Below are 26,938 nucleotides of genomic sequence, written 5' to 3'. Positions count from 1 at the left end.
TTCTGAGTAGTTTTTTATCAAACGCTCTAGTCAGGAATTTAAAGAACTCTGCTGCACAGGATTTTCCCAGGGTACACTCTGAAAAGATTTTGCATATTCAGACTTAAGAGTGTGGTAGCATAAAACTGTTTCGTAACAGGTACGCTTATTTAAGGCATTCACTTCACTGACTGAGACCCAAGGTTCCTGAATGCTCTAGGACTCTGAAAGCCCTTGGGACGTTCAGAGTAGTATCACTGGGGGCTCTACCTACAGTCTTCCCACAATCAGATGCAGTTTCCTCTTTGTTATGTTTTGTTTCTTTAGTTTTCCACGCTGCAAAGGAAAATGTTCTCCCCATTGCTTTTATGTTTTTTAATTTTCCTTTTTTTTTTTACTTTTTCTCTTTCACACAATGAAAACACATATTCTCGAATAAACTATAAAATATAGGCCTGAGTTTTCAATAATAGAGACTATGGACATAATCAGCTACTGTATATGCTTTACCAACTTCTTGCTAGTCGTGTTGTAACAAAGTAATTTCAAGGCTGTTTCCACTCCCTCACATGCAAGATGAAGCAGGACACCGAATGAAAGACCAGTATCTGTGAGATGCAGAATGATTGGCAGTAATACACTTGTTTTATTTTCACACTAGACTTTCACAAAGGAAATGTTCTAGAATTATTTCAACAAATGTTATGCTCTTTTGCCTCATTCTGTAATCTAAAAGGAACATTTCTGTGTGATGCTCTTTCTCTGAGGGCTCTGGGTTTTCAGCTATGTAATTTTTCTTTTGAAACCATGACTTTCTCTTCAAAACAGTCAGACTCAGGGAAGATCAGCTATGTCACTATGGACAGTGTGGCTTCACATGTTGGTACTGAAGTAAAGACTTGATGCACTTCATCATTCCAAGTGCACACCCATACTTTTTAACATGACATTGGAAGGATATATCACAACATTTGTAGGGAATACTAGCAGAACACTACTAAGAAGTATTCAAAATAGACAACGATCACGTAGCTATTAACTACCTTTTGCACAGAATGTTACCCCCCTTTCACTATTATGGATGCCTCCATGATTATTGAAAAAAAAAGCATTTAGACACATATTTAGTTTTCTTTCAACATGTATGGGCCAGTCTGAAAGCAGGACACTGAATCATGTTTTCCAGAATTAATTGGAGGTGACTCCTTTGGAGACATAGTTTCAATATTGTTCTATTCAGTCACTGTGCAGTCATGAAAGATGGTGGAAAATGACACTATCCAGAATCAATGTTAAATGAATATTCACAATACCGCTAATTGTCACTGACATCTCAAATATCATCATAAGTTCTGTTCTGCTTAACACTTTCTCATACTTGCAATCAACTCATCAGTATGCTATTTAATTACTGGTGGTTAATAAAATACAGATCTGAATTTTTTTTTATAGAATACGGTTTCCTTGATATTTGACTTTTAAATACCTTGGAATAAACTGGACATCGAGCAGTCACAAGAGCAAAAATATTAAAACCCAAATCACCTCCAGAGATGTGATTCTTTGTGCAAATTACAGGTAGAGGCTATGATGGATATCTCAGATAGGTATGTCTACACTTTTGATGTCTGTGCTTAGAGGAATTATCACAAACCCAAAAGTCCCATTTAAATCCAGTTAAAAAATTTACCCTTATGCTAGCCCTCCTCTGTTCCATTTTTTCATAGAGTTCATTACAGAATCAGAGAATCTCAGGACTGCAGAGTGGTTGAGGTTGTTGTGGACACCTGGAAATCCTTCAATCCATCACCTCTGCATTGTATAGGGTCAGCTAGAGCCGATTGCCCAGGGCTGTGTTCAGTCGGGTTGTGAATATTTTGATGGATGGAAACTCACAGCCCCACTCCAAGTAACAAATTGCTTTCTTATGTAGAAGTGAAATTCCCTAGATTTCCTAGATTTCCATTTGTGCTGATTGTCTCTTTTCCTTTAACTGGACACTATGGAGTCTGACTCTCTCTTCTTTACAATCCTCCTATCAAGTACTTACAAACAGGGATAAGACGCACCTGAACTTTCTCATCTCCATTCTATATCCAAGCTCTCCGTATCTCCAAGCTCTCTCAGCTTCATGAAACAGATGCTCCAAGCCCTTAAACTTTGCGGTGCTTTGCTGGACTTGCCTTAGTATGTCTATGTCTCTCCCATACTGGGGAGATCAGCACCAGACACAGTACTCCTGGTGTGTCCTACCAGTGTTTAGCAGAGAGGAAGGCACCTACCTTTTACCCGCTGGTGACGTTCTGCCTGATGCAGCCCAGGAGGCTGTTGGTCTTTGCTATAAGGGTGCTCTGCTGGGTCATGCACAACTTGCTGTCCGTCAGAACTCATAGGCCTTATTCTAAAGCTGCTTTACAGTCAGTCAGCCTCTAGCCTGTACCGGTGTATGGGGCTATTCTTCCTTTGATGCAAACCCCTGTATTTTCGTTTGTTGAACTTCACAAGATTAATGCTTCAGCTCACTATAGCTGTCAAGAGGTCAATTAATCCAGTCCTTATGTCATGTCTACAGTCAACTAGAAGAGTGAAACTGCTTCAAAGGACAATTCATCCCTCCATTCCACTAAGTAAAGCCTGAGAGAAGGTGATATTTCTCTCTCCCCACAAGTGGCCACTCACAGTCTGGACAGTATTTGATGTTTTCTTTATGCTGAACACGTTTGCTTGCATCACAAAAATTCACTCTTACTGCCTTGTGCTTTTTCATCTCAAGAGAATGTGGATACTAACTCTCTAGTAAATATGGTTGTGATAGTGTTTAGCTCTTTGATCTATAGTGTCTAAAATGCAGATGCTTCACAAATGAGGGTACATTCTTACTTCCCTCACATCTGTGCACTGTACTCTACTTTCCTTACAAATCCATGTAAGCACTTGCCTGTCATTGCTTCCACCTGAACAGCACTGATCAGTTAAGTGTATTTTTACATTACTTGTTTCCTGTTTATTTTTTAAATCACAGTGACACCCATGGCTGCAAAATTTGAAACGCCTAGTCATATGTCCCGCAATGAAGCTGCTGGTACTTAATGCTACTGCTTGTTAGTTCTTCCTCCTCATCACTGTTTCACTGCCCTGTCAAAACTGGGGATAAGCCCTTTGCTTTGCTGGTGTATAGTGATCTATGAGTCAAGGACGCTAAAGAGAGCCAGGCTGTAAAATTGGAAACATCTAATGATTGTGCCTACAGGCAAGGTGTGAGGAGGGAAGTCTGCTGCTAGTTAGACTAGTCTAGTCTGCTAGTCCTGCTATCCCTTTCACTGCAAACAACAAACCTCTGTTTGGCTAGAGTTTTGCTGCAGTTTTGCAATGCGCAATGAACAAAAGGATTTGCTGTGGCCACTCATTTCTGTGCTGCTATTTAATTGTTTGGTCATGGTGTTCAATGATTTGACCTTCCCTTTCCCAACAGTGGTGACTTGGCTTTCCAGACTGTTGTTTTCTACCCTTATATAAGGTCTAAACCTCTCCCAATGCCAGAGGATCCCTACCCTTGCTCTGTGCCAAACTTTTTTTTTTTTTTTTACAAAGTCCAGGTGAAATAGCTGAAGCGTAACAAAGCAAGCACATCATTTACATGAATTTTAAATATTTATTTGCTTTCTGAATTTTAGCTAGAAGGATGAGAACAAGTATGTGCCTATTTGAAGAACCTGGGCATGAAGAAACCCAAGTGTTAACCCAAGGAGCTGTTTGTAGGACATGAGTCACATTGGAAGCACTTGCTTAGGTAAGTCTAAACTCCATACTGTGTGAAGTTTATCGCACCTGGGTGTGACACTGAAACTGGGAACACTTGTAGGTGTCACTTTTTCTTGGCAGTACTTTGGTTTTTTAACACCCATCAGCAAAGCCCAAGTTCATATCTGGCTGAAATTGTCATTTTATTAAAGACAGCAGCTGAAGCAAAGTTAATTTTTGGAGAGAAACATGTCCATACATGCATGAATGAATACCAAAATGGAAATAAAAGTGCCAATGTCTTGTGGACAAAAGCCACAAAAATACATACATATGGTCCATGAATTCATTTTGCAACAGGCTGACACCTGTCAGGTCTGGCTGAGCCCTGTCAAACCAGCTGGTACCTCAGTGAGACGCTATCAGCTACAGTCCTCAAGACTGTGAGTAGTCTAGGGGTTTTTCCTTCCTCAGGGGCTGTGTGCCAGCTGAAATAATGATCCACAGTGGGATGGGAGAGCAGCTAGCTCCAGGAGGCAATGAACAGCTGATCAGGACAAAGAAGCAGGGTAAATTTGATAAATTAGGAACTTCCATGGGCTGCATTGCCTCAGATATCAGTCAGAGCACAAACCAAAGAAGAAGGAGGCTCATCAGTTGAGGCTGGGACTGCAGCTAACAGGGAAATTATTTTTGTACTTCAGACTCCTCTTGCACAATTTCAGAAATTTTCCTATTCCATCCAAAAAGGGAGGATCCCAACGACATCCAGTCTTTCAGAGCTGTTGAACCCAAGCACTTTCTTCAGTGGAACAAACGAGTTCAAAGAACATGACTGCAAAAAGACAAGGTAGTGAAGCAAGGTCCTCAGTTTTCAGCAAAAAGATTATCTTCATCCTGCTGTATCTCAGTTTTTGTCTGCTCCTCCACCATAAAATAGAAAGGTAAACACATTTTTAAAATATCACTTTTTTTTTTCTTTTTTTAATGAGATAAAATTGCAGTCTTTCAGAGGTGATGAGAAGCAATAAGAATAACAGTTCTGCTTGGAATAAAATACTAGTGAGGGTGAACTCAAGCTGTGAGTAGTACTACAGAATCTTTCTTTCAGGAAAGAGCAAATGAAAAAAAGAGAAAATAGGAGAGACAAGGACAATTCCGTCTGTGAGGTTTTTTTTTAATTGTTGTTTCTGAGCTGGAAAAGATTTCAGAAGTAGCACAAACACGTCACACATTCTGAGCCCTGAGAAACTTAAAGTAACTGTTAAATGGCTTCCTCTTTACTCAGATACCTATATTTTTACCGAGGAGGTTAGGTTTAATCAGAAAAAAACCCAGAAAACTAGTAAAGGAAAAAGACATGAAGGCCACAGATCCTGAAATTTTGTATTCTAGGTCACTAAGACTTTCAGATTGTGTAATGTTGGTGGTGGCACCAGGGTCCAACCTGGTGAAGCCACTCAGAATATTTAGTAAGAATATACTGGTCCACATCTAGTTTAGCAATAGAGAGACTGGTTTGTTATTTTTTTTTCCAAGAAACATATGGGTACATGAGACATTTGTATTTACATGGGCATGAACATAGAAGATGTCAGCAACATGAAAGTATTTCTGCAAGATGACCTTCATTCATTTGCAGCTGCATATGTCCATTTTTTCTCTTCTAAACAAGCCATTATTACTCCAACTTAAAAATATGGAGCATCAAAAATGCATTAACACAACAGATAACTGGTATCTGAGCATGTTTTCCTCTCCATTACTCATGAAAGCTGTTAGGACCAATTTGGATGAAAGATAAAGTCATCTGTTTAAAAACAGATTCAGAATGTCTCTGTGGTTGAGATAAATTATCACATTACCATGAAGCCAACACCTATTTCTCCTTTTGACAGAAGAACTCCCCTTTGTTTTCTGCTTTATCGTGCACAAAGCTTCAACCCATAATTGGTTTTGTGACAAACATGACAAGCAAGCAGAACGTGGCCAGAGAGGCGACACGTGCCGTAATTTTCAGAGCTGCCTCTTAAATTACAGTATGATCATGAGAACAATTAGTCTATTGTCAATTATGCTAGCTATGTCTTTTAGCAATTAATATAATTATTGCTATCCTTTATATATAAACAAGCATTTTTTATCTTTAAATGTATTTCTTGCTTTCTTGGTACTGTATGGTACATGGTCTTCTTCATTAAAACCCAGCCAACCCACAAGACAAAGAAACTACCACAGAGGTCATGTATCAGTTAATCTTTCAGAATATCGCTCCATATGAATAAAGACGCAAGATACATGGCACAGTTTAATTAGTTTATTTTTTTAAACCGTGTCAGAAATACAGCTGTGCGTTAATTATGAAATATATTAAACCATCTATCCAAGGGAACAGGAATACTTTCATTCTGTTCAAATGCAAACCAATACAAACCTTTAACACTGGCCACAGAATAATCTTTTGCATCCATCATCAATACATGTGATGGGAAATTATCGCTAAATAAGAACAGAAAGGCCGCCCTGATTTTATTGTATTAGCAAATTTAATCCCTTGATAGCAAGCATTATCAGGCATATCATGAGACCACTTAAACAAGCCTATACATCTCACATGATCTGAGTTCTCACATATACATATCAACGTTTTTAGTAAAATAATTTTCCCTGCCCTGCAGGGGAAGACTTTTCAAGGCAAAAAGAAAATAAATTTGCAATATATTATTTGTAAAACTCGTGCCACAGCAGCTTTATAAATATACACACTCAGAGTGGCTGACTTCAAACACATTCAAGAGAACAGAAATTTGGAAGGGAAGCTAAGAGACTTTCTAAACCACCTTGAGATCCAGTAATGCTGAAAAGCATCAAGGTTTACAGAATTTAAGAATCCCATTCCTGAAGAAATTACACAGTAATCTGGTTAAAACCCCATATTTCTTCCCATTTGTTTTAGAGACCACTCTTGACACTGCATACCTTTCTGCTTCCATCTAAGTAGTTCTAGCAATTGTACCTCAATCCAACATAGTAAAACAATTTCTCAAAAGAAAAGATCAGATTTGGATAAAGGACAAAAGAAAAAAGGCTGCTTTGTTGATATATTTTCACATAGAAACTGAATTTCTTCGTGCTAACCTGACAAAAGTTTGAAAAAAGATAATATTCAAGAAGACTATACATTGAGCTGGTAGTTAATGGAAAAACTTACAAGTCTACATCGTTGAAGATGTTGTCCATATTTGTAAGAGAACGCTCTGGAGCTGCGGTTAAAATGAAGAGTAGCTTGGATGTTGGGGGAAGAAAGGAGAAAATGGAACAAGTATATGAACAAACATTTTAACATTACTAACTTTTCATGACAGAAAGATTTAACTGATATTTAGCAAATTAGCTGTGAAAGTCTTCCATGTAAAACTCTGGCACTACAATAATTTGGCATCAGAGTTTACCTTGTAATATTAAAATACAGAACCAGTAGAATAGCAGCAGTGAATAAAGCATTCATATTACTGTGGCCAATACAGTATGATACATGCAGTAACTTTCTATTGTTTTGTGTTATTGTACAGCGTTAACCTGAATAATTTAAACTCCTGAACCTTCACCGAACTGAGTTTCTTCACAAGTAGATCAAACATACCAGATAAGGCTCAAAGCAAAAATTCATTCCATAATAATGCAAAGCTTCAAAAGGAAAGAATGTATTAATGCGCTTACTGGGTCTTGGGTTTAAGCTTTTAGAAGGCAGACTAAGGACACTGTTGTTAATTTCACTGTGGTTGAGAAAGGAACTGTGGCAGGAAGAAGCGTTCAAATTACAAGCATTTCTTCTGCCGCCTTCCCCGTCCCCTCCCCCCCCACCGAAAGAAAACAGAAGAGAAAAAGAAAAGAGAACAGTACTCTTTGAGTGTCTTGGAAAAACATGGAGAACTAACATAGCTGGAAAATTGTTGGAGAATCAGTGCACAGTGCCTTCTGTATATAATGGGCCTGGGCACTGTCACGTACATTAAAAGCTTCTCGTTAAGAATGGTTTAACTACTTGGAATGCTCTAACTGAAGACACTGAAACAATTCAGCTAATAGGATGAGACTATTCAGTATAAAAACTACTTGAGGTTTAAAAAGGCAGTTAGTTTTCCCTTTTCCTGTTTTGAACAATATATGCCTTCTAAACACATAGAATACACTAAACAAGTCACAGACTGACTGCATTTACCATTAGCCAGGAAGGTCATGTTTCAGTAGTGACAATATTCCACTGAACACAATCCCTCTTCAACTAGTACACTCTATCTGCAAAATAAATTTTACTCATCTGGATTTGATGAACAAAGTGGTAAGCTGGAACTTTTAAATCTCATGTAGGCAGGCAGAGTAGCCACCCTAATCAATATACTATAGTAGTCTTTCATTAAAGGCATGTACACTTTCTCCACTGAAGATCACCATGGGATTGCTTTGATGAAGCTAAATATGAATAGTTGGAATACTCTTCAGTATTTTTAAGTTGCAGTGTCTCAAGTCTCAAGTTGTTTCACTAGCCTGGAGAAATATACGTATGCTTATGTATGGCTTAGCTCTTTCTTTGGTGTCAGATGGTGTAGTTAAATTATGGGGTGAAAAAAACCTTTTCTTCCCTCCTTTTAAAGCCAAGATTCAGAACCTTATCAAGCACCATTACAAGTTAAAAATTTTAGCACCAGTGAACTTGAACCAGCTTTGACTGGTCAAAACTAACATTTATATGGCATAAAAACAACCAGTATAGAAAACAATAATACATGCAGCTTTAGGAAGCTCATGAATTCTTGATATAGTGCATCTAGTGTTTGGTAAATCAGTAACTATGAAAGCCAGATCTTTTCATAAGGACAAACAGGACTGCAATTTTTCCTCACACTGTCTAATTAGTAGGTTTTTCTTCCCCTCCAAAGTGTTGAGGGTGGCCCAGCTCTTGTTGTCTAATAGGACAAGAAATACCCACAATAGCTGGATGTTGATATGGTCAGATCTCCATTCAGAAGTCATAGGAGACAACATAGGTCATACATCACACAGAACACCAAGAGAACACTCGAAGAGACGGAGGTCACAAGTTCAGCTTTAGTAGAACTTCAGGTTTCTACAAAACAAATTCTGCATTATCCTATCTAGTCAGTACATGCCTTTCCTCATGTATCCACTCACAACCTGAAAAATGTCCAGCACTAGACTAGAAGGAGATCCCAGCAGCACAAAAGTCAAATGCTACATTTTTATCTCTCTGGTGATGGTGACTGACATTCTGGGCCTGATGCATAGACTTGGGAAAAGATTTATCAAAATAAAGAGAATTGAGGGGCACTTTCAGACCACATAACAAATATTTCTTCAGTGAATTCATCTTAGAGTCATTTAGCCTTCTCAACAGCACTACCATATCTTTAAGAAAATATAGGATCAACTCTACATCAACGTGCAACTTCCTGAAGCTAACTCTGCAGGAGGGAAGAGTCAAAGCATACCTTGACCTTAGATGATGTGAACAACGTCTTAACCTGACTTTGGATATCAAAAGAAGCATAACCAATTCAAAATTGTACGTAAGTCTCAACTTTCCCAAGCTCTGTGAAAAACAAACAGAAGCCCCTTTATTAACTTAGCTATTTCCCGGCTACAGTATCTATTCCAAGGCACTGACATAAGTTTTTGCAAACTGAGACATTCAACAGGATCCTCCTGTAGGTAGTTTTATTTAACAATGCTTCATTTGTTTAGCTTGCTACAGAACCAGCTTAATACTTTAATAGAGAACAACATCAAATATGTCAACACATGAACTTATACAGAAAAAAGTATACCAGCAACAACAAAGTTCTATTCAGGTGAAGATCAGCTATGTTAGAAACTATGATCTTTTACAAATGCAGCCTATATGGACGATGAAGCACACTTGTAATCTGTGGTGGAAGAACATGAAGAGTGGCTCCATTCCTTTGGTTAAGACTTACACACTACATAGCTCCATCAGTACTGCGAGCTTGAAATCCTTCTCTGCGGAAACTGTTTAAATCTAGACGTGTTAGAACTTCACAGCGCACTAGAAGGGTATCATCCTTTATGAAGGTTCTTTGTTTCAAGGTTTGGAGGTGCATGAAAGTCACATAACCAAAACCTTTTGGATTGCGGTGAATTGTTGGTCTCTGGAAGGCTAGTAATTCTGGCTTGGCTTCCATTACTTCTTCATGATTCTGCCTTTCCGGGCCTTCTGATTGATCCAAAATAGAAAGTCGTATAGTGCCTTGGAAAGGCCAAGGCAGATGGCTGTCATATTCTCCTTGCATGGTATGGACAAACAGAGATATAAAATTAGCACAACGCTGAGCATTTGGTAATTGGATATGCAGACGCAAACACAGCTTGTAGCCAGGCTTTCCAGTATAGAAGCCAGGACTGTGCATCACAACAGGTCTCTCTTCTTCCTGGGCTTTCTGAAGTTCACTGAAGTTCTCAATCTTCCAGATATAAATACCATTACATTGCTGTGCCTCCATTTCAGTAATCTTTTCCTCTAAATTTCGGATAGTACGTTTGAGTTCTGCAACGTGAGTGTTCTGAGTCTCCATTTTAGCAATGAGTTCTCTGATTTGGTGATCTTGTCTTACCAGACGACCTTCCAACTGCTGAATAGTTTCTTTGAAGTTTTCAATGTCTGGATTACAATCATATGCAGTATGTGAGACATGTGAGAAGAGGGCAGGATCAAAAGGTAGGCCACTGATGAAGGGTACAGGATTTGTAGCAGTAACACTGATATTTTGAAAACTCTGAGCCATCATTCTCATGTGAACCTGAGTGAACTCCTGCATATGTCGTGCCAGTTCATTCCTTTGCATCTAGAATTTAATAGAGATGTCATTAAAACATATCAAAAGTACCTGCAATTACATCTTAAGTGTCACTCTGAAGAAAACCAAACCACTAGTTGCTTCTGTTACGTGAGAAAAATTAGAAGGTGAATCAAGGACAGGTAACAAAGTAGCACTTCACCAAGGGAGAGTTCCAAGTTTAAGATCATTGTTATGACAAATGAAAAGAAGTTAAAATGTCAGTGGGAAAATACTGTTCAACTTGAAATAGTGACATGGTGGAAATGTGTTAGCAATAAACATTTAGTATTTTTCTATGTTATAAGTCAGCACTGCATTCCCCTTCATCAATTTGCTAAAATGCTCCAATGTACCAAATACAAAGATGTATTAAAACTGGTTTGGAAATGATAGAGAAAAGGTTCATTTTTACAAAAAGGTATTAAACAACTAAAAATAAGAGTATCCCGAATAAATAATTTTAAAATTTAATCAAATTTAAAGCACTATCAGGTTTTCTTTTCAGTAAAGTCTAAAAGCTACAACTGTATTTGGTCACAACTTGGAAGAAATGCTAGAAGCTACTTTATTGACATGAAAGTTGAGAAAACACTAATAGATTAATAAAAGCAAGTTCATCAAGCAAATAATTGACACCCTGTTTTAGAATTAAGATACCTCAAAAAACCCCCAAAACAATAAAAAACCAACCACAAATCACTGAGGATTTGGACTGGTTAATGAGACATGAATACGAAAACATATTAAAAAAAACCCAAACAAAATTATACAGAAGGTCTGCAATTCACGATTCTGATAAAAGGCTTACCTTTTCAGGACATCCAAAGGCACTGTAAAAACATGGCACTGGGGCAGTGGGACAATCATTGTTATAATGGTTAGGCATCTAAACCAAATCAGATTTAAAATTAATTTTTCCATCAAGAGTATTCTTTTATAACATCCTAAAATAACACAGCTGGATGTACTCTGAATATGTACTGAAAATCAGATCAGTTTATACCTATGTATTTTTTCAAAGAAAGGTGGAAGTTTTGAACAAAAATGTTAGCTAATTATAAAAACTCTATATCCTCTTTGTATGTACGCTTTAATAATTCATTGTCTTTGTTCTTATGTTAGGCATCAGAAAGCATTCAGATTTTCTTGCTAAAACAAATGCCTTTTGTTTCCAGCATATCCTTCAAGCTAGATCACAGTTCATTTCCTTCCCTTCTGAAGCACAACTTGTATATACTTGCATCTCTCTTGATTATCTTCTTCCTCCAAAAGCTCAAGATACTTCAATTTTTCTTATGGCTCATGTTTTCCAGACCCAGTTAACTCACTGGCCTAGATCTTCTCTATCCATTTCCACCTCAAAATCGGGACAGATTTAGCTGAGGCCTTTCAAACCCTAAAAGAGCAAAGTATAATTCTGATTTCACAGGCAACATACCTGTTTAATATAAGCCAGTATGTTTGCCTAGTTTAACTATCTTGATGAATCAGAACACCAGAGTAATATAGATCAGCAATTATTTCTAAACCATTACCTCATTTAGCATTCTGTTCCCTACTTTTGCAGTTCATTATTCCACCTAACAAGACTTTTGTCTTTATTGAACTCAATCCTGTTTCTTCAAAGTATTTCAATTTGACAAGACCCTTCTTTATTTTAACACAAGCCATTAACATAGTTGCTACCCCATTCAAACAGGGATAGGCTGCAAATTAAGCAGCATCATTTTCCCATTAATTACATAAGTTATTGAATGAAAGAAATATAAAGGCAATTACAATAGTAATGGACAAGCAGAATTCCACCCAGTATCTATAGTTTGATAGTGAATTTATAGCTACTTTCCAAGAGTGGATTTCCGACAACAAATACACTCCCTCTCTGTCCAAATCAAAGCCTTGTCTTCTAAGGGCAGCCATAACAACTCACAGCTGCTTGGTATTCTTTATCCTCCATTAAAGATCAAAAACATGCAGCATGGCTTCTGTCAAGAAACAGTATAGCTAAACAATACGATTTGCAGCCAAAAATCCCAGTTTACCAGACTGCAGTTGCAAGCTGGGGCAGCATTTAACAGAGTGTTACATCCGTACTGGATGCAACACTTTCAGAGAGAGACAGATAGAGATTTATTAGCTAGAAGACAAACTGTTTCATCTCAGATTAATTTCAGATAAAGCAGCCGTGAAAATACAAAACATCCAACCTAGATTAAATACAGAGAGAACTAACCTCTTACCTGCTCTCTAATGAACGCTGTGTTGCAATATTCACAAAATACATTGGCGAGCGGGCAGGTTTGGTCATGAAGCTTAGATATCAAACACAGAAAAAGAGGAAAGAACAAAGTTACACAATTTAAATGCTAATCACCTCTGATAAGACATCAAAGTTTTATTAACATTTCAAGTTTTGCATTTAGCTGTTTGCAACTGGAAAGAAAGACAATCCCCTTACCCTGAACAGCACGTTTTCTGTAATTACTGTTTTTTCCTGGACTCATGCAGGAGACTCAAATTTGCAGGTATTTTATTTCCTAAGGTTCTAATGCTCCGAAGGTGTCTGAATTTATCCAGAGGTTTCTCAAATTCATGTGCAATTACAGTGGAAATACATTGAGGGTTTTTATGTATTGTCAGAGTATATGTATATGAGGTATTTTTGTTTGACAATTCATGATGTGATATCATAAAATTAATAGCCCTCGAGATAAAACACATCCATATACAGATAAAAAAAATGGAAGCTCAAAAAGGAAAGGACTATCTTCACTATGACCCAAGTGAAAAAATGCAGAGCCAGGAGAGTTGAGAAATTATCTTGGTCTTCTGTGTTAGCAAATATCCTCAAAAGATACATCTCCTGACACATCCTTTCTGCCAGGCATAAAAACTGGAAATGCAAATATTGTTTGTGTGTTACTTTGGCAGTAGATACTGGCCCCTCTCATCATAAGGCAAAAAAATCAATGGTTCTTACTCAAGTCTTCACACTACAGGGTTCCAAGGAAGTTGGTATGTAAGCACAGTTTTCCCCAGATTTTGCCTGTACTAGACCAATGTCCTGAGTTTACACCTTCTCATCTACGCAGCACAAAAAGCTCTCCTAGACCAAAACCAATTTTTTTTTTTTAAAAAAAACACCTTTATGTTCCATTTACAAGCAAATCCACACAAATGAAGGTTGAAAAACTGAGGTTCTTGTGAAGCACCTCTTTATCTTCATAGGCCATAGATGTGGCACAGTTTGGACAGCAGACTTGACGCCTTGGACACTCCTGCATCATGTGCTCTTTCAGGTGGTTCTTCTGGAAGGCTCCTTGGCACTGTGGGCATTCCACAGTGGAAAAATCACACTGCAACTGGTGGTCCTGAACAAGGGCAAAAGAGGGATTTGATACTACAGACAGGTACTATTGTCTTATCTGTTTTCAAGATAAAGCACAGTACAAGAGGAACAAGTTGCAATCCTTCCTTAATGTAAGCAAATCCTTATACACTTACACTGACTTTACCAAAGCCCTATTGTTCTCCCATTACTAAGATTAGGATTTCATGTATTCAGAGCTTTTAGAATACTCTCAGGTTTCTGTTTATCCTTTTAAATTTGTATATTATTTTCTAAAACAACTATTTCAACTAATACATCTAGCTGTTTTGAGGAAATATTAAATTGACTTCAGGGAACTTCAGTGAAGTACAAATACAGCTGATGAAAAGACAAACATGAATGACCTTAAAGAGAAAGACGCGTTACTACAATCTTCATGCACTATGATGTTCACTTGAGAATCTCCTAATTAAAGACTCACCAATAAAAGCAAATACACGTAGCTGTAGTCTCAAATGAACAACATATTGAATTAGCATAAACAGGTATCAGGTATGATCATCTCTTAAGTTATTTGGAACTTCTACTTGTCCATGAAAACAAGGTTCCATATTTTCAAAACTAATTCTCACCTCTAAATGTCTCAGCTCCATCTTCAAATTGCAGCCCTTGTTGGGACACTTAACTATTAATGAAAGAATTTCTCGTTTAGCAAAGTTGTCAGGAAAGAGCTGATTTTCGAGCAGAATTTCATTGTCTACTGGACACTTGTGACCTGCATCTCTGTAATACAGAAGAGAAAGGAAAAAGAGATTCCAAGATTCCTTTGACCATGATTTAAGATATTTTTACATTAGCAAGATATTAATGGTCAAGTTATAATACACTAAGAAAGTCTGAAAACAATGGCATTTCTGTAGCAATTACCAGAAAGTATGCAATATACATCAGAGAAATTTACAATACCCAAGTTTCACTAAAGGTGGCATGACTGGGAACATCACTTTCCTAACTCAAAAGTTTTCATTTGGACAAATGCCATGACAGATAGCCTGGAAATAAACTTGAGGAGGATGTAAAGAAACTAAAAACTTGCAGTCCTGTTTCTTTAAGTACTTTACATAGCTCAAACATAAAAGAATATTTCATATACTATTTAAAAATAATTCTTTAAAGATTGTTGGACCTTTCCCCCTTTTGTCCTTTCTCACTTCACATACAGCCAAAGTGATCACTGCTGAGAGAAAAAGCAAAAAAGTCTTTTTTTTTTCCTCCAGATTCACTTCATCTATTTGGCATTACTTTTCATATAGTTCCTTTTGCTATATTTATTGTACAACCATTTGATCAGTTGGTCATCCTTCAATTCATTTATTTACACAGCAAAGGGTGAAAAAGCTCCAGACCCAAAAATCACTAATAACTATGAAAATTACACTATATTTAGAAATGAGTGTTGTATCTGAAGCCATTTTAACAGCAGAGTGGAAGTCATTGCTAACTGGTGAGAGTCTGATGCTGGAACATGGGTGCATGCAACGCATACAAGAGAACTAAAAGCCTGCTGCGCTTTGTCAGGTTCTTTCTACCTGCATTTAGACACAACAATCATTAGAAATTGAGGAAAAAAGGGATCACCTCCATCAAGTCTTCCTTTAACAAATATCCAGTATCAGCTCATTTCTGAAAGCAGTAGATCAACATAGCTATTCACAATTAAGTAATATAGTTAAAGAAGCATGAGGGATCAAAGCTTCTGAGCTGAAGTGCTAATGGAAACAGCATTAGAATGGAAAAATATATGGGGCAGAAAAATGTCAGAGAGCACTTGCGGTGAAAAGATCAAAGGCAAGATCATTGTAACTGACTGCAAGTATGAGGGGAAGTAGAACCTTGTGGGCTGTGGAGACGAGGAGGGAATTTTTTGGTCTTTGTTGGATAAGGAAATAATCGCTCAGCAACTCTTTCACCAGTAACACTGCTAGAGGAAGCGAGTGTAATGCTGAGAATTCAGAAAGAGACAATGAAATTCCTTTCATAGGTTTTGCTTGCAAGAACTAGCTCACCACAAGCCTGATAGACATAGACCTTAACAACTGAAAAAAAGAAAATACCTAGTTTGCAGTTTTGCTCCATAGCTCCCTGGTTACAGTGTGCTGATCTTTGTCAAAACCCAAAAAGTTCCCTCACTTCACAGGCAACCTAAAGCAAATCAGTTTTCACAGGTGTAACCGGATTACAAATACCCTGTTTAGTGAAGTATAATGGTAGTTCAGTAGGACTGCTGGTAAGATAGCAGCTTTATTTCTACACAGAAAAGCCAACTGTGTAATAACAGACAACAATAGACTACCAGATTCCCAGTTTAAATAACTGCAGATAAAGGGTTAAGTAAGAACGAACAGCAATTTTCAAATGATTATGGTAAGGAAAGAGCAATAACTTATTGTAGTATATTAAACAGACTTCAAAGGCCATGCATAAGTATTTGGGTTACATTTAAGAGGCTACTTAGATCCACCTACTGAAAGAGATGTTACTACACATTTCTTAGCACAGAATTGAGTTCAGGTACCCCAGTTATTACTTACATAACAGCGGAGGCTTTCCTATGCTGGAATTTTTTATCACATTGGGCTGCACCACCCACAACCCTACCTGTGAAACAATAATCATCTGCTACAAACCACAATGAATATCCTGTAATTTCCCTTGAAATTAAACTACAGGTATGAAAAGTAAAGCCAGAATAATTTTGTTTGAAGAAAAAGCCTGCTCCATGATTTTAGCAACTGAGCAGTTTAGCCTAGAAGCTGAAACAGTTGGCATACATACTAACTGCAGTCATGGCAGCTATTTGACAAACTGCTAGCATCTGATGCTTTCCTTGTTGCCCCTTGTCAGTTCATAATTCTGCTTTTCTAACAGAGGTTCTGATATTTGGCAAAATCTACTACAAGGCCTAAGCCAGCTTTGACCTGATAGAAGAAAGACTAGAGTGAATTTTAATTAGCTACTGCATCTGAACTTAGTTCCTCTAAAATTTCTAATCAAGTACTTTGTAGACAATAACCTCTGTAAACTATTATTTATTGTTACTTAGGTAGATAAGCTTATACACTACCATAAGCCATAGTACTTCAAAATAGCTTTGTTTAAAAAGTCTTACGAAGTCTTCCTGGGAGGCAAACATTTACTGTGATCAAATCCATCTGGTCTAATAGTACCTCTCCCATCGTAAGATCTAAGACTCCAGTCTTTAAAAGCTTTTTAAAATATTTTCCTGCTTGTAGCCACAACTTCTTCAACGTGGACAACTACAGTTGTTTAAGTCATAAGAAGCAATTACTCAAAACCTGCTTGCCCATCCTTCATCATTTAAAATTTTAATCTCTATGTTCACTTGAGCTAGACAGCAGGGATATAAGGAATACACAGACATATTTTTTTCCTGATCAAATAAAGACTGTGACAATCATAGAGAAAAAAACCCAGCACTTAAAAGAATATAAAAATCACTTTCCTTTTTCATTTTAGTTTTGTAGAAGCTTCTCAATGACATCAATCAATATGGTACTATAGACATGACATACTCCAAATCAATATTGTACTGTAGACACTACGTATTCCAAATCAATAGCTTGATCCATGGATCCCAATCAAGCATGTAATTCAGCTATTCAGGGATTCAGATGGGTCTGGCACTTTTAAGCTCCTTGCTCTGTTTTCACAAGCATTCACTCAAACTGCACTCCAAAGCAAGATTTCACTGGGGAATGAACTTCCAATGACACTCTTGAAATATTACAGTGATAATCTATAGTCTCCAAGGTGGAAAAATGCTTTCTACTTGTGTTCAGGTGTGAAGCAATCAAAACTATCTATAGAAATTAAGTACAGTAAGGAAAGAGAAACCTTTTTCCATTGTGTGGGGTTCAAGAAGGAAGTTTCTCTAACTGCTATAAGATGTTGTGTTCTGAGTGTGGGTTGCCTGCAGTTCCCCATTCAGTCCTGTGATAAATTCTAATGAATGACCATAACTGTGTAGCTTGTCAGCAGAAGGATGAGAAAACAATAGTGTTAAGGATCTGAAGGACTGGAAAATGAGACACACACTTTTTGTAATATTAAGTTTAGTCATTTCCCCATCAGTTTTCAAGCTAGAAATTCTGTTGTCTTTGAAAGGATTGGTGAGTAGACATTTCTAAAGCCTGGTGTAATTAAGTACTGACTAATTTACCTTCAGGATTCATACTCCCATGAAGGTTTAAAGTTTTCTTTTCTTTCTTCCAGAAAGTTAAAGAGGAATACAAAACCGGCTACTGCCAACAAAAAAAAGGAAGTTCAGAGAGAGCAAGTAAGGAATTCCAAAATGTAATGGCCTTTAACTAGCACAAACAGCTAATATAGTGCTTACAAGCATGCTCAAAATTATGTACATTAACCTTTTGAAAGAATTCAGGTTGAAATGTGCAAAACAAAGCCCAGAAAGTGAAGCCAACTGCTTGTACCTAGGGAACTGGATTACAGTCAGAGCTGACAGGTTCAGTTTTGGGGTTTTTTGCCTTCTTCCATGCACCCAGCTGATGCAAATAGCGTTAAGTGATACAGTTGGGTAAGGCCTGATGAACTTTTTTTTGCAAAGGTAGGAACATAGTGAACAACACAAACGACTAAGGGAGCAGGGTGATCTCATGATATGATTAGTGGAGAACTGAACGTCACAGAATCACTAGGCTTGAAAAGACTCACTGGATCAAGCCCAACCATTCCTGTCAACCATTAAATCATGCCCCTCAGCACCTCATCCACCCATCTTTTAAATACCTCCAGGGATGGTGACTCAACCACCTCCCTGGGCCACCTGTTCCAGTGCCCAATGACCCTTTCTGTGACAAATTTTTTCTGATGTCCAGTCTTAACCTCCCCTGGTGGAGCTTGAGGCTGTTCCCTCTTGTCCTGTCCCCTGTCACCTGGGAGAAGAGGCCAGCTCGCTCCTCTCTACAACCTCCTTTGCGGCAGTTATAGACAGCAATATGGTCTCCCCGCAGCCTTCTCTTCTCCAGGCTAAACAACCCCAGCTCCCTCAGTCGCTCCTCAAAAGACTTGTTCTCCAGCCCCTCAGCTTTCTCTGCAGAATCCACAGGTGAGTCATTACTCATGGGTAAACACTGGTGGTATTCTGCATTTTCCTGATAATAAATTTGCATCCTCTTGTCAGAAATATTGATGAAATGAATGTTAATAACAACTGTGCTTACAAACAAACACAATAAATGTATGCACTCATTAGAAAGAAAAATAGCTTGCTCTTTTGCTATCATAAGTAGGGGATGTGAAACCATTTGTCTTCTCATACTCAGCTCCAACATTCCCCTCCTGGATCTAAAAGGGATGCCATGAAGAAATATAGTAGTGTCAAATAAAACTGCAACAGAAACTACAGAGAAGCCCTCAACTCCCCCCCTGCCTCAAGTACTGTATTCAGAGAACACTGGTGCTGGCATACTATTCACTTAGTGAGCTACAAATGATGCACCATGGAGAAAAAGAAACCGAATAAACTATGAATAAATGGTATGGAGAAACCATCAAGAAAGCTCTATATTTTGCATCCTCAAAAATAAATGCCTGGGACAAACAAGGTTGCGTAGTAACACTGAAGAGTTTAACGATCTTTACGCAAAGGTGAGCAAAATAAGGCCATTACATTTTGGAATTCCTTACTTGCTCTCTCTGAACTTCCTTTTGTTGTTGGCAGTAGCCAAATTAACTAAATCTATATGCAGGCAACACAGAATTAAATATTTAGATTCCTATCAGAATACTGCAACACTTAAGCTAAGTGAGCAATTGAGAAGAAAAAGTCTGGTTTATGCTGAGAAGGAAAAACCCTACAGCGTAATATCTAGCCTTCTATCAGTCTTTACCGGCATACTTTCTTGCCCTTTCTTGCTCTTTCAATCATTTTTATGACCCCAGCCTGTTCTTGCCTACATATCTCATTCCCACTCCCCTACACGTCACCTAGTCTTCTCTCTCAGTTCAAGACTATGCCCTCATTACATTCTCTCTTCCAGCTCAACAAGGAAGCAGCTGATTTCAAGTAATGAACTGGAAGCATGAATTGTCATATCTGCACCAAGAAACCATGTTGTCTGTAGCTGCTTGTAGTTATCAAGAGAAACAATCACAGGGAAAAGACATATTTTATAATCCTGAGCTGAAAATAGAATTTATTTGGAAGACTTGGCTTTTTTTTATTTTTCATACTTATTATTTAATGTTTACTCAAACAAATTTTTAGACTCATAACCTGGGTAAATTTGTATAAATGGCAAAATATCTAAAGCTCATGCAGCCTCCAAACTCAAAATATTTTGGCCATCCATGGTGTTTATTAGGAAACATCTTTGGTGAATTATAAATTCCCAGAATTCTATTAAGACTCACTGGTAAAATACCTTAGGCAGTTCTATTCAGTTTACATTGCTCTTAAACTGCTCTGCTTTTGTAAGTGAATTTCCTCTTAAAAACAACTTCCATAATTTTTTCTTTACCTTATTGATTTCAGAATGCAGCCTTTGCAGAAACGGTGTCCACATGGTGTCTGCACTGCCTCCCGAAGAGCCATCAAACAGATTGGACATTCATATTTACTTTCCAAGGGCGGATCAAACTCCACATCATATCCTTGTGTTTCCTCTGTGAAAGAACTTGGAGGGTTTCCAGTCCCAAGGCTGACAGTTACATTGTCTTCTTTCACTCCAGGGCTGCAGGCACTGGCCATAGCTGCACAGCAGGCGCTTTCTGCGTCTTGGGCTCCACAACTGTTATCACTATATAGCAAGCTCATAGTAGCTAATCAAGTGCTACACAGAAACGCTCTGCAAGACGATACAAAGATGTGTTAATTTTAAATATCCCCAAGACCTTCCTTTCCAGACAAGAACAAATTTTAGTGGTGCAGGTTTGGTTCTACTCAAAACAGAAACACAGAAGTTATCACCAGGTATAAGGCAGTATGAGTGAGCTGAGGGTTACAAAGCCAGACATACACAAAACAAGCCCACGAAGGCCAGATTTGATCTGGGATGGAAACCTAAGGATTAATCAAGAGCTGAACTGTGAGGATTGTTGATCTGCATCACTACTACCAGCTCTTGTGGCAGTGAGGGATGCAGAATGAACAGGCTTACCTTGACCACAAGCTCACATAACTGAATTTTTTCCTGCCTTTATCAGAATTTGAACAAAGAAGTGTTCATGGATAGGAGGAAGACATACATGCAGTTTTATTTGGGTACTTAATATATGACAACTGAAAATTATATCAACAGAAATACTACTAACACAAAGCCTCAACTACCGTTTACTGGAAACATATTTTGAACTCTTGCAAAATTTAGCCATCTACATGACAGACAATTAGCAAGATTGCCCATATTAACAGCATGTATAAGCTATTTTTTGCCAGTTATCTGGACCACAAAGGAAAAAAAAAAAAAAGCCGACCTACCAAGCAAAACCAACCCATAAAAGTTATCATATTTAGGTCAGTTACAGTTAGAATCAAAATAGAACTTTTATTCTGTTGTGTAAATATGTTATCTTCTGCTTTGTTGAGGCATGAGAAGTAACTGAAGAGTAGCATTCCTGACATTTCCAAAATATTGTCAAGGTACAGAGTTGCAAAGTGCAGTTTGACACTTTAAGAGTTGTACTCAACTGGTCAGCAATGCTCACTTTATACAGAGATAACTGCATCCAACAAACGTTTACTTCTATTCCTGTTCTCTACCCCCAGGTATTATTCCTATACATTATTGACTACAACAGGCTTTAGAATCAAAGCTCTTCAATGCAACAGCAATACTAAGCACTAAGTAAATTCTAAGCAGTTGCTTCAGGCATAGTCTAACAACAATCAATTTAATCCCATGGAACTCAGCAGCTCCTCCAGTAACTTCAAATGGAAGCAGAAGAATCAATGCTTAGAAAAAAGATGCTCTGTGACAGAAAGATGGCTGTCTAGCCATCAGTAAGTCTCCTTTCTCTGGAGATAAAACCCAGCCTGTTTCTACTGTTAAACTCGCAAAACTTATTTAACAGCTACTGCAGAGGATGATTAGTTCACATGCTGTATTTAATGAAAAAATCACAGGAACTAAGTTGGGCCAATGGAGTGGGAACGCTGGTATGCTGGACATCAGAATCCACAGGCCACCCTAGGACTGAAAAATCATATTATTCTGAGCCACAAGGGTATAGTTAGTGAGACTAAGAAAGGGAAGAGGAGCATATATCCCTTTAGTAATGTCACAAGGGAATTCAGGAAGTTGCAAGGAGGACAATATAATAGTTTTACCCCAAATCAGCTGTCACATTAATTGCAAAGAAGTGTGCGACTCTTCCCTTGGGCTGCTCCTAGGAAAAAAAACATATTATTTGAAACACAGCTCTTACAAGGAAGAAACCAGGATCTGACTCGGTATAATCTTGACAATTGAACACTTTGTACATTTAAGTGCTGTGCGAGTGGTGTTGTCTTAGTCCATTTAAACTATTTCTACAGACATAGCAGTTACGTAAATTCAGTTTACAGAAACAAAAATCTTAAACCAGAGTAATTTTAATGAATGAGTCACTGCAACCAGTCAACATCCCAGACTCACATAAAAATCCCCTTATTCAGTGATACACTCCAACGCCACATGGCACTTTTTGTCTGCATATGACCAAGGGGTTCATAAAAAAAGAAGTGCAAATGCCATTGTCTTCTTTTTTAAAATAGGGAAATTCATGCACAAAGAGGCAACTTAAGGTGAGTATAAGCCAGATTTTTAATTCTGTTCATGTTTTATACTTCATCTTGTCTGTGAAGGAAATCCTCCTTCCTCCACACACAATTTTCCAAATTGAAATCTACACTGCTGTTTCTGTGACTGTTACCTGAGGCCACTTTTATTACTACTCCACCACATTTTAAAACAATTTCTCTACAAGTTGTAACTAGTGTAGTTGGAATTATTCCTGTTCTTGTAGCACTTACCCTTTAAGAGTAGGAATATTCAAACTGGTTTTGGTCTAGCACCACTCAGTTCTGTCTTCTTGAACTGAACGGTGCTAGAGCAAAACCGATTAGAAAAGAGTATGCTTTGAACGCTGTTGATGACAGGTTTTCCTCTTCTGAAGGTGGAGCAGACAATTTGTGAACCTACTGTAGCAATTTTGCATGTTACTCCCCTGGGGAAGAGGACGGATTTTAAACCCCAAACCAGCATATATTCCAAAATTCACATCAAATTGTTACCCTTTCTTTTATATTACAAAATACATTATCAGTGAAGTAAAACCTAACTAACATCCCCCCCAAACCACGTCAGCTTTTTTGTCCTAGTGACAATAGTCGTTATTCTTCCTCCATGCTGAACAAAACTGAGTCAAATACAAGCACAACAATATGCAAATATTAATTCATAATACCTTGTCTACACCACAGCTTTAGAATTTTTCCATTTTTTAACATTAGTCATTTAATACATTAAACACTTCAGTAGTCTGCTCTATGACCATTTTTGTTTGGACAACATCCAGCCTTCAAATCAAGGAACAACAGAAATTAAACTAGATTATATGGTAATTCTTGTTTTAACTCATGTGAGTTTCCCAAGCAGAGAAAGCCCTAAAACAACATTTGGAAATACACCTTGACTTGCTGAGTAGGTAGATAATGGTTTTTAGCTTGCATGTACGAGGTACCCAGAGGCAGCAGCTGTACTATTTGACAACAGAAATGGTAGTGGACAGAGTTTGTTCGATCATTATTTGTGCTGCAGAAAACTGGAAAGGACACAGTTAAGACTATAGAGAGTTCCCATACTTCTCTTCCAAGTTTAAGATTAAACAACAACGAGACCTTTCTTCAGCAATCAGCCTGTGCTATGCTGCTATTGGCATTGTTGCATTACAAAGTGATTAGGTTGCTCTGAGAAACTACAGTCAGACTAGATGAGCAAACTCCTGCAAGAATGACGCAACCAATTTCTAAAGAGAATTAAAACACACCCATGTTTTAAACTAATGCATGCAACAAAAGCCAATATTCTGAGTCCCATAGTATAATAGAGTTTGAGGTAGGACTTTTAGAGATTTTCATGCTCCAAAGTATGACAGAATTAGTTCATATACTTCTCTAAACCTCCCTTAAAAAAATATCACTGTTATCACAAAATTTCTTCAGATTGCCTGGAAAATTACAATATAATTAGAGTAATACGGAGGAAATAAAAGTAGGCATTGTATCCTATTTACACTGAAATATGAAATGATACCTTTGAGTATTTGCAAAGGTGAAGAACACTGTACAGAGTGTACTAGTTACCATGAAATGGAACATTTTCAATATTAATCAGCAAGTACTGAATACCATTAATTTCTACATGCTCTGTCCTAGAAAATCCACACGAAGTAGCCATATAATTAAGGAAATCAATACAAAAGACTATTCTAAATTCTATTTCTTAATTGAAGTTCACAAACATAATTAATCTGCTTGCAACCTGACCAGCATGCAGCCAGCACAGACAGAAAAAGTGGCCAAAATTTTCACTTCTCTTCTTCCACCTCACTGACAACATTTTTGTACATATAGATTTCTGGGTCATGAGACTGACAGACAGACCAGTGGAGTGACTTTGGATAATTTGTTTATGAGGCAATACTTGCAACATTTATTCTCAGGTATATTAATTAATGGTCTACTGACAACTGATAAGCACATGTGTTTGCATTATGAGGTTTGTAACTATGATCACTGCAACCTCATCCAAGCAGAACATATAAAATTACGCAAGTTCTTTTTAACTAATACCTATAAAACACTTCATTTCAAAGTTATCAAATGTCTAGACAAGCTAAAGCAACAGGAGATTCAGGCAGAACTCATAACTGCAAAAATCAAATTCTGGTTTCTTGTAAAAGCCTATAAGGATATTGCAAACATTTTTTATCAACTTTTTTTTTCTTTTTGTTCTAATAGCAGTAACTGTTCAGACTTCCAAGTCTTTTGGATAGCCACTATACTTCTTCTTTTAACATATGCCTGAATGCTGTCAGGCCCCAATCAATATGTATTTTTATGCTTAAGTGTTACTTAGGACATCAGATGGTGGCATATTCCCACTTATACTTACATTTTATCCTAATTAAGTATGTAAAAACAAGTATAATTTTAGTGAGCAGTGGAAATTCACTATACTGTTTTTTTTTCCATAATGAAAAACACAACTAAAAATCCCCCAAGCCTTTTTTTCACTTTATTAACTTCTAGAGACATTTCACTGAGAATTGTTCTGATTATCAAACAGAAGGAAAGCGCTATTAGTGAGAAGAACAATACCACTGCCAAAGACTCTGCTCTCTTTGGTCTCTGAGAAAACTTTTTGCACACTGAGAACACTTTAAGATATGCCTTCTGTTTTTCTATAGCCCTCAGTAGATCTGCAGAGAATTTAAGATGCTGCTGTTATGGTGACAAAGTAAACATCAGAACAGAAAGAGGCAGGGAGAAGTAGGGCTATGAATAAAGGTAATTTCCACAAGGCACAAGGCTAGATTTAAATACCATCTACCTCAACAAGCATTAAGGTTGTATCTGGCATTAGTAAAATTATTTGAGACCTTGGGAAAAGAAAGAGTGAATTTGGCACACATCCTGAAACAAATAAAATAATCGTCCTTTTCAGTCTCCTTTATATTTACTTTTATTTTCTTTTTGACATGCTTTATACTCAGAATTTTTAACATTAGTTTTTAGTCTACATCTAAAACTTTATATTTGTTTAGCTAATCTGTGCTGCCAAGATCCAAAATTGACTCCTCCTGACATACTAAACTCACTGAAGTTCAACATGTGAAGAAAAAGCATGTTCACTTATGACTTTTTTAATTCTGAAGTCTTATCAGCATAAGAATCTATTGTGCGTATTGTCTTCTTAAATATGGTAGCACATTTTTTAAATAGAAAGTAGTACTGCAGTGATTTTTCTGTGTTGATGACTTCTCCCTCAATGGAGCCTGACTGAGCTTCACAAACACTTAGCCGCTAGGAAGAGCTGAAGTTAATGTGGAACATTCAGGTGAATTATGCCTAACGTGACACCTGCCATGAAAATAGTCCAAGTCCTTTTATCAGCATACTTCCCTGACTTCTTTACCTTCTGATACTCATGGGACTAGTTTTATGGCCCTCTCATACCATAAAAAGCAAAAGCAATTTGCTTGCTAACAGTAGCACAGTTGGGGCACACGGAGTAAAACGCACTGGAGATGTTAAATAAGTTTTTAGTGCAGCCAGTAACTTTGTCTCCCCCCATTCTTTTTGTTCCCTCTCCCTCCAAAAGCTTCAAATCAATACTTTCTTAATAATTCTGTCAATGGTATCCAAGTCACAACAAAGTCCACCTCGTTCACAGTTAGCTTTACAGCACACAGAACTCATTAGAAGCAAACAGATAAATACTTTCGGCTAGCTTTCACTACAGGGTATAAGGCATATAATTAGATCATTTTCCTCCCACCTACAGCTGAGATTTCCGTTTAAGTGTGAAAAGACTCAGTGTGACCTATTTAAAGCAGACGAAATTGTTGTAAAGTACTACAGAAGTAACAACTTACTACTAGTGCTAATAAATTTACCACAAAAATATTAAGCACTGCCAGTCTCTACCAGAAAATAGAGCTAACTGTTTAAGAAACAGTAACCTCTCTTGCAATTTATCCTTATAGGTCTTTAACACATTACCAAAGACTTCATTGAGCACTTTCATTTCATAGTTGGCAACACAGAGTCCATTTTCAAAGTGCTGTACTGGAGGCTGCACAAGAACTAACACTTTGGACTAGAACTTGGAAGCTCCCCATTGCTAATGCTCCTGCTGCTGTCCGGCAGCATACCCCAGGCAGTTAAGGAGCAAAAGAAAGCCATTCCAGGCAGGTTCCCCTCACCGCC

The 26,938-nt window shown here is 37.6% G+C and overlaps 1 protein-coding gene across 3 annotated transcripts in view; it reads right to left on the bottom strand.

The window, feature by feature from the left end:
* Nucleotides 1-6,033: 6,033 nt before the first annotated feature.
* TRAF6 (TNF receptor associated factor 6) overlaps nucleotides 6,034-26,938 on the bottom strand; it is a 372,770-nt gene continuing 351,865 nt past the window's right edge. Inside the window, exons 2-8 of one of the 3 annotated variants that reach the window (XM_069858077.1) lie at nucleotides 22,295-22,353; nucleotides 20,487-20,813; nucleotides 14,559-14,709; nucleotides 13,808-13,966; nucleotides 12,836-12,907; nucleotides 11,404-11,481; nucleotides 6,034-10,601 (exon numbers count right to left, since the gene is read on the bottom strand). In XM_069858077.1, the coding sequence (XP_069714178.1) occupies nucleotides 9,720-10,601; nucleotides 11,404-11,481; nucleotides 12,836-12,907; nucleotides 13,808-13,966; nucleotides 14,559-14,709; nucleotides 20,487-20,782 (1,638 nt within the window). In that variant the 5' untranslated portion in view covers nucleotides 20,783-20,813; nucleotides 22,295-22,353 and the 3' untranslated portion in view covers nucleotides 6,034-9,719. Of the gene's footprint in view, nucleotides 10,602-11,403; nucleotides 11,482-12,835; nucleotides 12,908-13,807; nucleotides 13,967-14,558; nucleotides 14,710-20,486; nucleotides 20,924-22,294; nucleotides 22,354-26,938 lie in introns of those variants that run through there. The other 2 variants (XM_069858078.1, XM_069858076.1) reach the window with 2 other exon arrangements.

This window comes from Phaenicophaeus curvirostris, chromosome 5 (assembly GCF_032191515.1).
Source record: "Phaenicophaeus curvirostris isolate KB17595 chromosome 5, BPBGC_Pcur_1.0, whole genome shotgun sequence".
Lineage (NCBI taxonomy): Eukaryota > Metazoa > Chordata > Aves > Cuculiformes > Cuculidae > Phaenicophaeus > Phaenicophaeus curvirostris.
Note: the sequence above shows the minus strand (reverse complement) of the source record. Positions and strands in the feature narration are given on the sequence as shown.